The sequence below is a fragment of the Trachypithecus francoisi genome, unplaced genomic scaffold (assembly GCF_009764315.1).
Source record: "Trachypithecus francoisi isolate TF-2019V2 unplaced genomic scaffold, Tfra_2.0 Lachesis_group17, whole genome shotgun sequence".
Lineage (NCBI taxonomy): Eukaryota > Metazoa > Chordata > Mammalia > Primates > Cercopithecidae > Trachypithecus > Trachypithecus francoisi.
In genome coordinates this window covers 67,758,468-67,772,364 of record NW_022681462.1, presented here as the reverse complement: position 1 = coordinate 67,772,364, position 13,897 = coordinate 67,758,468, and the positions used below count along the sequence as shown (strand labels likewise).

Here is a 13,897-nt window from a genome sequence, read left to right as displayed (position 1 = left end):
AAGTGAAGTGTATGCTGCTATTGTGCTGAATATTTAGTTTAGGTAAGTCAGGGGATGGGCAAAGTGTGCTTTTCCATTGTCAAAATCAGACGGGCCATGAAGCACAATCCCCATCAAGGCTACTGCAGGACTATAATGGGCATCGACAGAGCTCCCACGTTTCAGTATTGGGCGGTATCTTAGAGCTAACCTAGTCCAACTCTCTCCTTTTCCTGATGATGAAACCAAAAATCGGAAATGTTAAATTCTTTGCCAAGGTTATACAGTTGGTAAGTGACAAAACCAAGACTGCTGGACTTTTTTTGGGGGGGGGTCACTTTTGAGTATTCTTTCATTATAAAGATGCCAATACATACTATGTCTGATATGCAAATGAATATGTCAAAAGTAAAACAATTTCAGGAAACTCTTTAATGCTGGATATTTAATATTAGGTAAAAGAGGGAGGTGTGTGTTGACTTCAAAGAATGTCACAAATTACTAGGCACCTAGGAAAACAAATTCTTCCCTTTGTTCTTTAGGGAACTGACTGGCATTCTCCCCAAGGAACTTATGTACTAGACTATAAGGAGACCTAACAAATACTGAGGAAAAAAACCCTTTCTATTTCAAGCTGCAGCTCCAATATCCAAACAAATACCTACTATATAATGTGAATGTGAATGTCCACGTATGTGTATTTTGTGTATCTGTGTACGTGATTTGTATATATTTGTATGTGTGTGTCTATATTCATGTGTGTTTGCACAATGCATACATGTCTCTGTACCTGTGTATACATGTGTTCTACATATGTGTTTGTGCATGTGTGTTCACTCAGGCCTCAGGCACAGCAAGCAAGTGCACCCTTCATGCCAGAGAGCCTGTTGGGCTGATTTGTTCCCTGGCACTGCCCCTTAACAGTTTTCCTTCTTGAGCAAGTGGTTACGTCGTTTTTCTGAATCTCAGTGTTATCTATAAAATGGTATGCATAATACCATGAAAGAAAGAAGTTAACCAGTGTGTTTTTAGTCCCATAGCCATTTCAGTAATTAAATTGAATTAACTACATTTGCACAAAATTTGGTAATATTTTATTATAGGTTCTATGATAGATTTGCCTCCCAAATAACCAACTTTGGTATTTCCATGTACAGATGGCCTTTGTGAAAATGTACACTGTTTAAATTAATCCTTATGGCAGCTCCATGAATGAAGCACAGTTATCTCTACCTTACATATGAGCAAACTGAGATCTTGAGGTGTAGTAATCTTCCTGGAGTCGCCCAGGGAGGTTTTGGAGGACAGGAACACAAACCCACATCTGTCTCTAAAGCCAGCCTTGCAGTCATTCTCTCCTTCGCCTCACCTCTGCCCAAAGCTGTTGTGAAGAACAATACGGTGGTCGTGGAATTGGCATCGGCATCCTGGTTCCCTTTATCCAGCTAATGTTTGCCCTTTTTTCTGACACACCTATTTCCCTTGATATCTCAGCTGGCACACAATTTTTTAAAGTCAACCCACCATTCTGCCCTGGTAAAAGGAGAGAGATTTGGGAAAAATTCAAACTGGACAGTGAATGCAGGCTTCGTGGAGAAGGGCATATTGCTGGCACATCTTAATAGCACCTCATGGTACTGGACTTGCCTTGCAAGCTTTTGACAGCCATTGAACTGCAGAACCCACTGCTCCTAGTGTTCAACTCAGGAAGAAACAGAAGGAGAACTGCCAGGATGTAACTGCTTAATCCCTTCCTAATCTCTGGATTCTCATAAATCCTTTAACTCTTCAAATATGGAATTATAAGAACTGGGTTTGCAGAATCATTATGGTCATAGGAGGCCCAAGTACTGAGCTATGAAATTCAGAAAAAGCAGAGGGCCAAGAAGATTGCCACAGGGTTGACTTTGAAACCAGTTTGAATACAGTTACTGGGAAAGAAAAGCAAACCCCTATTTACAAAATTATTATTTTTGTTTAGTGAGATATATTGAATCAATTTTGCACAGAAAATTGCAAAGAAACCTCACAGCAGAGCCCTTTAAAAGCAATTTAATATTTGTAATAAGGCAAATATTTCTGACTCTCAACTATTTAGCCATGAAATTTTAAAATCCAATGAGAGTCTGACTTCAATAAATGCTGCTTTACAAATTTTATTGCCTATGTAATAGCCTAAAAATACTGACATTCTTTAGACACTTAAATTTAATCATAATGACAAATACTGAACTTTTAAAACTGCCCTTCATGTAATTGAGTATAATTTGGTGCTTTTAAAACATGGGTTTGTTTTTCTGGTACGTTGTCTCTCAAAATTGTAAATAAGGTTGATTTACCCAGCAGACTGAGAATTTCTAAGCAATTGTGCCTTATTTCCAAGCAGTCTGTTAGAAACATAAAGCACAATATATTGTATGACAAGAAGACTTGAGAGGCTTCGCATCTCAGTTATTAACAATTCTTCAAAAGATCTAGGCAGGAGTTAGTGCCATCATGAAATGATGACACCATGGCCGCAGGTAATGTGATGTGGCCAGTCTCTCTGTGAGAGTAGGGAGCAGTTTTCCTCATTTTGGAATTTCCTTCTTTCTACAGGGCAGTAGATAGCACACTGGACTAGTCTTCATTAGATACAGGATCTGAGCTATGTTCTAAGGACATGTTGCCTGTCTCAGACTATGATTCTTCCTCAGTAAGACAAGGATAATTATAGTGTTAAAAGAATTTCATGAAACACAACATATGAAAGTGTTTGCAAGTCGAAATCCACCTCTTTGAAGTAAGGCAGTTTTAACGTCTTTATAGTTATTTCTCTGTATACCTATTCTCACCAGAAGCAAATACATGACACTGGCCTTGTTGACAGCATAATCCCACTCACTGTTTAAAGCTTCCCTTTTCTATTGCCGTAGACTGGTCATAAAATGTTTCCTTGTTCTTGAGAGTCACAGAACTCTGTGAATGAACCGAAGTAAACCACTCCACTGCGAGAAAAGCAAATTTGGCCTAACATGTCTATTGATGGGGTCATCTCAGCCATCTTTCTGAAATTGCAGATCCTATGCGTATTTCCTGTTCCCCTCCACAGCTTTGCTTTCCTCCATGACAAACTTATCATCATAAATACACTTTATTTTAATGTATCTGTCTGATTTACTGTATCCTCCAGTAGACTGTAAGCTCCACTTGGGCAGGGGTATTTGTTTCATTGGCTGTCATGTGCCTTGCACCAAGAACAATAGTTGACATAGAAAAACGAAGGAATGATGACCAGTTTATGGTTGTTGTACAGACGCTCATATACCTGCAGCTAAGAAAATCTAGAAATTATTAGAAATGGTTCACTATAAGGCTTAGGATGCTTTTAATGTTTCAATTCTAACATGTCAAGGCCCATAAAAGAGTTTGTTTAATATTTTCTACTATTGGCTTCGTCAGCAGTTTCTTATTCTAGCGATTTTTGTCTGCTTAGTTCTGTGAGGAGGGAGTATAGTTCATGCCTCACATATTAATCTTAGATTTACAGAAAAACATAAGAAATAAAAGGGAGTTTACCCCTCCTTCTATTAGAGCTTATATGCAAATTCCAAATCCACTCTCCTGAGCAGTTACCCACGATTTAATATTCATAAATTCCCACTGTCTACTCAATTGTAAGAAACCAAAGCAAGATTATAAACAGCACTAATAACAAACAGGCATAAAACTTTTATTACCCTCTGTTCCCACAGCACTTGGGAGATGTGTCAAACTACCCTGTGGAAGACTGGAAAGAGGGAGTTGGGGTAGAAATCATGGCCCAAATCATAGTGATGCAGTTTCCAAATTTTATAGCTTGGGAATCACTACATATTTAGGAAACTCTACCTTTGTTCATTAGTTGCAACTGTAGAAGATGAGCCTGCAGGGATCTTTAAAGAGAGCCAGTGTAGATGGAGCAGTAGAACAGGAAAAAAAAAAAAAATCCGAAGACAGCATTGCTTTCATGAATCTTTAAGAGGGACTTTCCTCTATCGTTATACAATCACACAAATAATGGACAGGGTTTGACAATACAGGAAGAGGATACTTCTCTCTGTATTTAATTCCCTCAGGTTTCTGACTACTTGAGTTTGAAAAACACTTCATTTTGTAGGATCTTCCTAAATAAAACTCTGTACTTTGCTTGTGCAAAAAGAAACAGAATGTAATTCTATTTCTATTTCTAGAGCCAGTGCAAACATGTATTTGTTAAATGTTGTTGAAGAGAGTGTAAAATGATGCAGATGGTCATGGTCAAGTGTCTTAATGTCTTTCCTTTCCACCTAGGATTTTGCTGCTTTCTTCTTGATCTTCACTTGGCCACCTTTGCGCTGCTTACAGGAAATTTTCCAGACAAAGCCTAGTGATTGGCTATTCATGAATTAGAGACACAAAACGCTTTAAATTTATCTTGTCTATTTCCAGAGAGAAAGATGCAATATAGATGGAGAAAAATGTCATGTTTGAAGACATTTGCTTCATCTAGTCAATTTAGTCTTTAAAATGTGCATACATGTAACAAATACACTTATTTCTCTCTTAATTTTGCCATGGAAGCCCTTTGGTGCTTTGCCATAGACCAAGTAGTCACAGTAGGAAAACTCAGCTCAGACTGGGCAATTGTAATTTATAATATGCAGAGAAAGGCACTCACCAGCACTGACAGTGATAGCTTCAATGAACTGTTCTCTCCAGCTGTTTGTCCCAACCACAAGGGCCAGGTTTGTCTTCTTAATGAGTTTGTCCACAGTACTCTAGAAAGATTGAAAAGAATAATATAATAAATGCTGGGTTTGTTAAGGCCTCAGGAAATCTAAGACCTTGTTGATTTTGAAACTCCAGAGTTATATAAAGGGTAGCAGATGTTAGGCTCAGAACAACAGTATTGACATCAAACACTGTTATGATTATGCAAACAAGCATGGTCCTTAGTTGGAAACATTCTGAAATGGAAACTTCTTTGTAGCAAATACAAGTCTCCTTCACTGACTAATGAAGAATAGCCTCAGTGTTTAGAATAGCAGAGGCTGCAAAAGCCCATCCATCCCCCCAGATGCTTTACCAACTTGCTTCTCTACTGGTTTTATCAGTAGTGTTTCACCTGCAAGTGAATTAATATATGCCCTATTCAGCACTACATATCTGCCAATATGGAAGTGACAAACACATTATGAAGCTAAGAAATATTACTATTGTTTTTTGTTTATCAATGAAACGTAGCCAGATAATGGAGTCTCCAGGTTGCCTGCTGCATGGTCATTAATAAATGGATTTTTCTCTGGGTACTATTTTGTCAGCCTCTTGCCTGTTAGAGAATCCCATGTTTACCCTATTCCTATTGCAAACAAGAATAGACAAAAAGACAAGAAGAAAAGGTCAGTTCTTATGGTTTAGGGCACATTGCAGTTTACCTTGCCCTAAATCTACCCCGCTTTACTGGCGCCATGCTGCATACCCCTTATTTTTCTTTGGAACTTTTTAAGCACCTTGTTTTGTACAATCAGCACTCTCTAGCTTTCTAAATTCAGTTAATGTAACAACAGGAGCAGCCAAACGTTCACTAGAAAACTAAGTAAGCAGATGCACTGCAAGCACTACCACAAGTCATGGCAACTACAGGGAGAAGGGGTCATTTCCAAGACACTAAGGCTGTTCTTCCCAAGAAACTACCACAGTGACTAGTCTACCAAACAGCCACACTTACTGTCAGAGCATCCTCGAATTTCCACTAATTGCAAAGAGGCAGAAAACACATTGTTTGCCATAGGTCAAAATCTGTATGTGTTTTATGCAATGTACCTGAGTTGACTATGGTTTAAGAGAGCACATTTTCAGTTAACTGGGAGTAAGCAAAATGTTCTCCAAAGGGCTTGTATTAAGGCCAAAGCCAAATCATAATATCAAGTATGTTTGCTCCATAAGAGTCATTGGAACAGACTTGAAACATTGAGACGATAATAAGCATGAAAGGGCCCATCTCCAACTGGCTCACTCTGTATTCGTGACATTATTCTTGGCTGAATTGTATGTCCTTAGGGTGATGAACTTTTGGCTTCTAGCTTTGTGTCTAGAACTGCTGGTGCCCCTGATAACAGCTGTAACCATCACTGCTCTTGGCCACCATAACTTGAAGTACATAATCAGCACCCATCTTTTCTCTCTCAACTCAGCCACATCTCATCAAGTACTCTGACGATCCTCACTGATACAAATTCAAAGTGCCTTGTAGAATGTAGTAAGAAATGACCCCCATTTTTCCTAATGTAATGGAAACTTGGGGCAGTTCTCTCCGAAGAGGCACTCTTGGTGCTGAATCCATGACGGAGTATCCCATCACCTGGGAAACACACAATTGAACAGATAAATTCTCTAACATTGAACACAGACTTTCCGCAAGAAATAGCTGCTAAAGAACAACTTTTTAAGATAAACTAAACTTCTCTGTGTAAAACCCAGGGTAGATTTTAAACTGTAGTTCATGTTAACCCTGGGGGATTATAGTATAGCCAAGGTTCTTCCTAGGACTTAATTTGTGTATGTATCCTTCCTTGACCTATGGGAAAAATGGGAGTGAATAAAGATATAGTTCAGACACCTGAACTTGGACACTATTGTCTGTATTTACCTAGGAGGTTCCTGAATGCTAGTGACCAGTTTTTCACTGCACTAGATTTTCAAAGGCTTGTGAAAACCTCACCCTCAGCCATGGGTGTTAGTAAAACCAGGTCCTCAGTCACACCATAGTAAACAAGAACTCAGTGGGTAAAGAAGAGTGGGCCATTGTAAGGTATCACCCAGATTTGGGTCTCTAGCACAGTTCTGGGAGCTCTGAGTAAGTTCTTTAAAATACCTATGTTCTAGTAAAAGAAATTTCTTAAATAATATAAAATCAAAGCTGATACTTAAGGGCAGTTCTAAAACATGCCCCTAACGTGCCCTATAGGTATTAATGGTAACTACACTGATGAACTTTGAAGAGATGACAGAAAATAGTCTATGGAAGCTATCCTACAAGGATAAGTACCCCAAGCAATTGGTTTCATGTAGAGACTCGGGGGACTTTCAAATGGTCAGATCATTGTAGTGGTTACCAGAAAGGACTTTGGACCCAAAAAGGCTTTGCTGCCTGGAAGACTGTGCCCTGCCTTATTTAACTTAATACTTCTTATAGGAAGTCACTATGATTGCTCTTCCTGTCACGGGTGCATGGAAGGGGAAGGTTGGGGATTATCCCATAAGGTAGAGAACACACAATTCTCCAGGATAACCCAGGCAAAGGGCAGGGGCAAGCTTGCTTCAGGAATACCAATCCCTAGAATCTCTGCTGCAGAAAATGGCACCAGGCTCTCTGATTCCAAATGAAAAGAAGGTGAGTGAGGAAGAGTGAGGTTGAACACATGGAGAAAAGATGAGTAGATGGATCACCAGAAATGGACAGTCATATTCCCGGACTTCTGGAATTGCAGGGAACTTGTGCACATTCTAGGCATGGTTGTGTACCAAGCCAAGTTCTGTGTCATATGGTGGGGTTCTAATGATTGGGATCTGCCTAGAAAGCACTGGTTCCAGTGTTTACCCCCCGACCCCCTCCTCCTATGGAAATTTGTGAAAGAAGAGTTAACAGATAGATTCTCAGTGGCCTAAAGTTTAATTGCATTTTTACCTTAAAATATTCCACTTTAATTTCAAAGACATTTTGTTTTCCACCTGTCTCCTATCAGGCACCTCCGTTTGTGAACTAAATTAAAACATAATTAATGGATCCAGCTAAAGGAAAAGAGGGGACTATTATGAGAAGTCCAGATAAAATCTGAAACTTCTAAATTTGTGGTCTGATTCTCTCTTTTGAAACCTTCATTCTGGTGTTTCAAACAGGAACAGTGTCTGCTTTTGAAAAGTAAGCAGGTAAAATACTGCTGTGCTCTGGGTTTGTAATTCTGGAAAGCAAGAGAAGGGATGCACCTTTCACATCCCACTGCAGAAGTGAGGTGTGGTCTTCCCAGATGCTAGAACCATGTAGGGGAGAAGGGATGGGAGGGGACACAGGGACAGAGGGAGCAGCTAAGGATCAACAGGAAATTTCACTTCAAAGTCTTAAGCTCCATCTCGAGGCCCACACATTCAACTTCTGCAAAAATGACTTTTATCATCTAGAGAACTGGGAATCCAATTTCATCAGCTCAAATGTAAGCTCTGGTTGCAGGCACTATACCTTCAGTATATCGACTGTACTAAATGTGCTTGGATCTGAAGAGGATGATTACATATAAATGAGAGCTTGTCAATGGGATGTTCCATAGGGAGACATTACTATCCCCATCCAAAACAAACCCACCCCCTAATTTTCAGCAGTGTGAATGCCTTGTTCTGACAGATTTATTAGCATTTTCAAATAGAACTTGGTTTCTTCCACACATAATAATCTCTTAGGATTCACCTTTGCATCTTCCTTGCTATCCCCTCAGATTAAACCTTCCCTTTGGGGCACCTCTGATCTTGTGTAGTCATGGATGCCTCCTGCTGGGCCCTGGTTCTGATGCTGTTTGGTTTACAGGACTCCTCGGTTCCTGACTAACTCTATAATTCCAATTTGGCTCCAAAGGCTCTCAATTCATGAGCCTGTTCCTGAAATTACATCTACCATTCTTTCCATATGGACCTTATAGCTTCAGCCAACACCATGAACAGTTTCTGTCCCAAGATGAGCCTGGCTCCTGGTGGGCAGTGTTGGTGAGCATACCTTGAATTCATAGGATTCTTCAATGATCACTTCCAACTTGGTGTGCTCTCCCAGGATGGGGCGTCCCATTTCTGCAATGCGTCTCTCCTCTTCCTCTTTGCTGGTCAGTGGCTGCTTGTCATCATATTCATCTGTGAAACGGGAGTATCAAAGAGTGAGCATTGTGTTCTGTTTCATTTGAAAATCCCTAGATCCTGCCATAGGAAAGCCAAGGGGGAAGGAAGCCCTAATGACCTATTAAAGCGCCCTGGGTGAGATCATGATGCTGGAGGGAAGAGCTGGACAGACACTTGGCATGTAAGGCAACATATCACTGTGACAGCAAGTGATTATAATAATGTCTCACAATCTAAGCTCATGCAAAAGTGCAACTGAGGAAAAGTAATGTATGGGGTATATCACTGAGAAAAGACTCTGCCTGTACGTTGTCTATGTTAAGGGAGTCACCCAGCTGTTCCCTATGATGCTGGCTCAGTTGGCTGTTTGTACACATTCTTTCAGGACGTGACCACAGGGAAACACAATTGAAAGTGACCCTGAGAGATGGTGGAGTCTGGCCTCTTCCTCTCTACTTTCTAGGGACAACAGAAAATGCCTGAAGTCCAAAGAGATGGGGAATAGGAAATTCTGACTTTAGCCTCCCTCTTGCCAAGAGACCCTGTTGCAAGTTAAACAGCAAAACATCCATTCCATGTTTCTGTGGGGTGCTTGGGCTCCAGTGCTGCTTCTATCTGGTGCAAAGCCAAAATTTGTTAGGAAAACCTTGTCTATGTTAATCTTAAAGTAAACAGGGAGGGTGAGGGTGAGGCCTTTTGGGAGTTAAAATACTCACTGACCATGTGAGCATAATTATTTCCAGAACCACCATGTAGCTTACAGTCCAGGAGAGGATAGTGGGTGCTGAGAAAATGTTAATGGATCCAAGAGCCCATTAATGAGGGGAAGCTCACAGTTGGCTCTCTCTGTGTGAAGGTCATTAGGATACATCCCAGACTGAAAAGGCCATGCACATAAGAAGGACAAACACTGGTCCCATAATGACCCTTATCCTTTAGGCCCAGAATGCTGAAACTAGACAAGCTACTACTTCTTAGAGTTAAGTGGAAGGAACATTGTCTCCAATGAAACAGTGTCAGTGATATGGAAAGACCTCAGCCCTGATGGCCTCATTTCTAGGACCTCTGGACAAAGTGTCTCCAACAGGGGGCTGTTGACTGAAGAGACATCCAATAAAAGTGATGTTTGGTCCTGGCTTCCTGCCTGGTGCACTCAAACATTAGCTTCTGTAGAAGTCCATACCTCCCATTACCTCCAAAGACCCATGGCCTTGGACCGTGCTATGGTGGCTCCATTATTGCTTTAGCAACTGGTGCAGGGAATGGTTCCTCCTAGGCTAGCTGCTCACTGAGGGCAGGGAGCGAACGGGCTAGAGGCATTGCCAGCATTTACTATTTCAAAGGTCAAAACCAAAAGGCAAAAGCAGAATGTAGCATATTGATTAATTCTTTAGTATACATTTTATAGTGTCTTCCTAAATGCCCATTTTAAAATCTGCTTTCCTAGCCTCAGCGATTACAGGACACCAAAGAAATTAGACAAAGACTAAAAATAAATGATTTTGGACGGCCAGAAGCTGCTGAATGTTAGCAGAGGCAAAGGAGACGGGCAAGGATAAAAGTGCTAATGTTTTTTTATAGTAGGATTGGGAAGTTATGACCCAAGGGAGGGCAAAGGGTTCTGGTTCTCCAAGATTTGTCCTTGCAAAATTATGTGTGTCTAGTCAAGAGAGTTGACTGAGATACATGATGTGCAATTTATCCAGCACTGAAATTAATAATTTTGATTACCACTGCTTTCTGATCCTTGAACCCAGGATAATGTTATTGGTAGTTTTCGTAGCAGTAGTTTATGCTAGCATCTTTGTTCGAACCTTTGGCTGAACATGGATGAGTTGAAGACTTACATAGAACAAGAATGGTTTTCTCAGAAGAAGGAATATTACAACTTGGACACCTATTTAAACTGAAGCTGTTGGGGGAGAATACTTATTATAGCCTTCTTTTTGTAGTTTACTTATAAATGACAAGTTGCTTTTAATGGGACTCAAGGCAATCTGCATAGAAAAAAATAGAGAAATTACAAAACAAAGGTGATGTGGTAGCATTGTTAAGCGCGGCATTTCATAAAATTGAATTGGTTTTGATCATGGTATTAAATAACTGGATGTGGATTAAGTAAATGAAGTCAAATCATACAGTGAGTGAAAAGGTTCTTTCTTTTCCAAAAATCCTTCAGTCCTTCTGATCAGGAAGAAATGCTTAATTTGGTGCTGTTATGTCTGTAACTAGTTTCTAATATCTGGACTTGTACCTTTTAAGATAGACAGTCACAATAGTTCTCAGGTATAGAGCATTTGCCATTATCTAGCTATAATTTAATAACTTTTTTCCATTATAAAAAAATTTTTAAATTTTACTTTCTATTTGTGGCAAACGATACTAGTTTTCCTGTGTTAGTGACTTAAAGTTTTCTTTTAAAAACAAACTTAGTGGCCGGGCGCGGTGGCTCACGCCTGTAATCCTAGCACTTTGGGAGGCCGAGGCGGGCAGATCACCAGGTCAGGAGATCGAGACTATCCCATCCCGGCTCACACAGTGAAACTCCATCTCTACTAAAAATACAAAAAAAAAAAAAAAAAAAAAAACTAGCCAGGCATGATGGCGGGCGCCTGTAGTCCCAGCTACTCGGGAGGCTGAGGCAGGAGAATGGCGTGAACCCAGGAGGTGGAGCTTGCAGTGAGCAGAGATCGCACCACTGCACTCCAGCCTGGGTGACAGAGTGAGACCCCGTCAAAAAAAAAAAAAAAAAAAAAAAAAAACAAAAAAAAAAAAAAAAAAAAAACTAGCCAGGCATGATGGCGGGCGCCTGTAGTCCCAGCTACTCGGGAGGCTGAGGCAGGAGAATGGCGTGAACCCAGGAGGTGGAGCTTGCAGTGAGCAGAGATCGCACCACTGCACTCCAGCCTGGGTGACAGAGTGAGACCCCGTCAAAAAAAAAAAAAAAAAAAAAAACTTAGTAAAGTATAAACATGAGGCAATTTTAAAAATTACATTAAGTAAATAGCATAATTAGTATGCAACCAAAGTGGTATGGGAATGACAAAAATTAAGGAAATATAGTGTTAACTTATTTCATATTAACCTAAAAAAGAGTAAGGCACACTGTTTCTATCATTTGCTACACTCTTGCTTCAAAGGGACTTGGATTTCTTAATTTCACACTTTTATCCCTTTGTGTATTCACCTGGAAAAGCTTCACAATTTTCATTTGGTTAAATCTTACTTATCTTTCAAAACCCCACCACTTCTGGTACGAAATAACTATTTCCCTATTCATAAGTGAGGAGATTTAAGAACTACCACTCTAACCTTACATTAATTCCTTAATATTCGTTGCATGTATAAAGCATGGACATTTTCATATACTGTTTTAAAAATTTTTAATTATCTTTACATATAAATATCCAGCACATAAACTCACTGAGATAGAACAGTAAGTTTCATTTTGCTTTGAACCATCCTTGCATCCTCTGGCACCTGTTACACTATATGGAATATAGTAGGTGCTCAGTACGTATTTGCTGTGTGACTCTCCAACTCACTGTTAATAAAGCCTCTTAGTTGCTCAACCTATAAAAAAAGGATCCTTTTTTCATTGAGCACATGTCATTGTACTCCATACCTTGTCAGCACTTCCCCCTCTACTTTCCAGGAACTTATGATGTAATGGGGACAGGAATATATGATGGACAACTTCTAGGCATGATAAGGACTAGGGGACCAGGGTTGGGGAACAACTCAGTTGGCCTAAAGAGAGTCAGGGAAGGAAGCCTTCCTTTCCTTAAGGAAGTTCCAGGGAAGAGGAGCTATTTGAAGTTGACCTTGAAGCACATATAGATTGCCTGGTGAAGGTGATGGTGAGGATGGCTAGGAGGTGGTGGAATGAGGAGGTTCGTTTCAGGCAGAGAGAAATCAAAGTGCAATGGTACAGGGTCATGGAAGGGTCAGGGCCGTTTTGACTTTATTATAACTTTTATTTATATGTAACTGAGAAATGGCAGCTGTATAGATTCTATTATTGCTCTACAGTTATACTGATAAATTCAAATTTATGGTCTAGATTTTTGACTGGCAAAAATGAGAGCTAAGTCTAGTTTTTAACAGAACTGTTTTCTGTCTTTAGATACTTTCTGTTGAATAGGGAAATGGTTTAACAGCATTTGTAAAATTTTAATCATCTATTTTGTTTCCTTTTCTCTTTGAGCATTGGATCAAAAGCGGATCATTTTACTATGGTTGAGGTCAGTTTCATTTCTTTACTTCTGCAGAGTGAGATAACATGCTATGGTTTCAGTTTTGTTTCTCAGATGGAAAATATACTCTTTCTTCTCCTGAGTGTACATGCACACTTTTAAAATTCACCATATTTTATTGAGAAGTTGGGAATAAATTACATAACATCATAGTCTTAACCAGTCCAAACAACTTTCGATCAAATGCATAATTAACAGCCACTGTTAAAATCAATATTGACAGGACATAAAACAATCCTGGAGTAGAATCACCAGTGGGGGATCTCCCTTCTCCTGAGTAATTGATTTTGCAAACAATAGCAAATAATGAAAGCTCATAGGTACCTGGTATCTGGGAAAAGCAGCATTTTGAGAAAGTTGTTTCTAATGCTCTCTGGTTCAAGCTGCATTTTGAAGCAGTGTCAGTGTAAGAGATGAAGCGCTGGGAGTGTGAAAACAACACAACCCGTAAGGTCCATCTCATTATCAAGATCTCTACCTCAGGGGACACTGCTGAGAGTCTTTAATGTAGTCACATTTTAAAACTGTACAAACAATGTAGAATTTGGAGAAGCATACAAGACCAGTGGTGGGACAATTTGCTCCAGATCATTTTGATCCTCCACTCAGAACTAGGCTGACAAGTCAGAAAGCAGAGGTCTCTCTTGACAGTTTTTAGCACGTGGCTGGCCTCTTTGATTGGAGGCTAAAGTGACTGATGATACAGACCCAAATATCATCTCTAATGATGATATTTGGGCTCTAAACCTATAATAGATCTGGGACAGCTGTGTAATCCTCTA

At 39.9% G+C, this 13,897-nt stretch overlaps 1 protein-coding gene across 11 annotated transcripts in view; it reads right to left on the bottom strand.

Annotated features, from left to right (window-relative positions):
• The window catches only part of SLC8A1 (solute carrier family 8 member A1), a 395,728-nt gene that overhangs the window by 43,404 nt on the left and 338,427 nt on the right, over positions 1–13,897 (bottom strand). For all 11 annotated transcript variants that reach the window (XM_033175908.1, XM_033175907.1, XM_033175914.1 and 8 more), the window contains 2 exons: positions 8,744–8,874; positions 4,658–4,757 (listed from right to left, as the gene is read on the bottom strand). In XM_033175908.1, the coding sequence (XP_033031799.1) occupies positions 4,658–4,757; positions 8,744–8,874 (231 nt within the window). The remainder of the gene's footprint in view (positions 1–4,657; positions 4,758–8,743; positions 8,875–13,897) is intronic.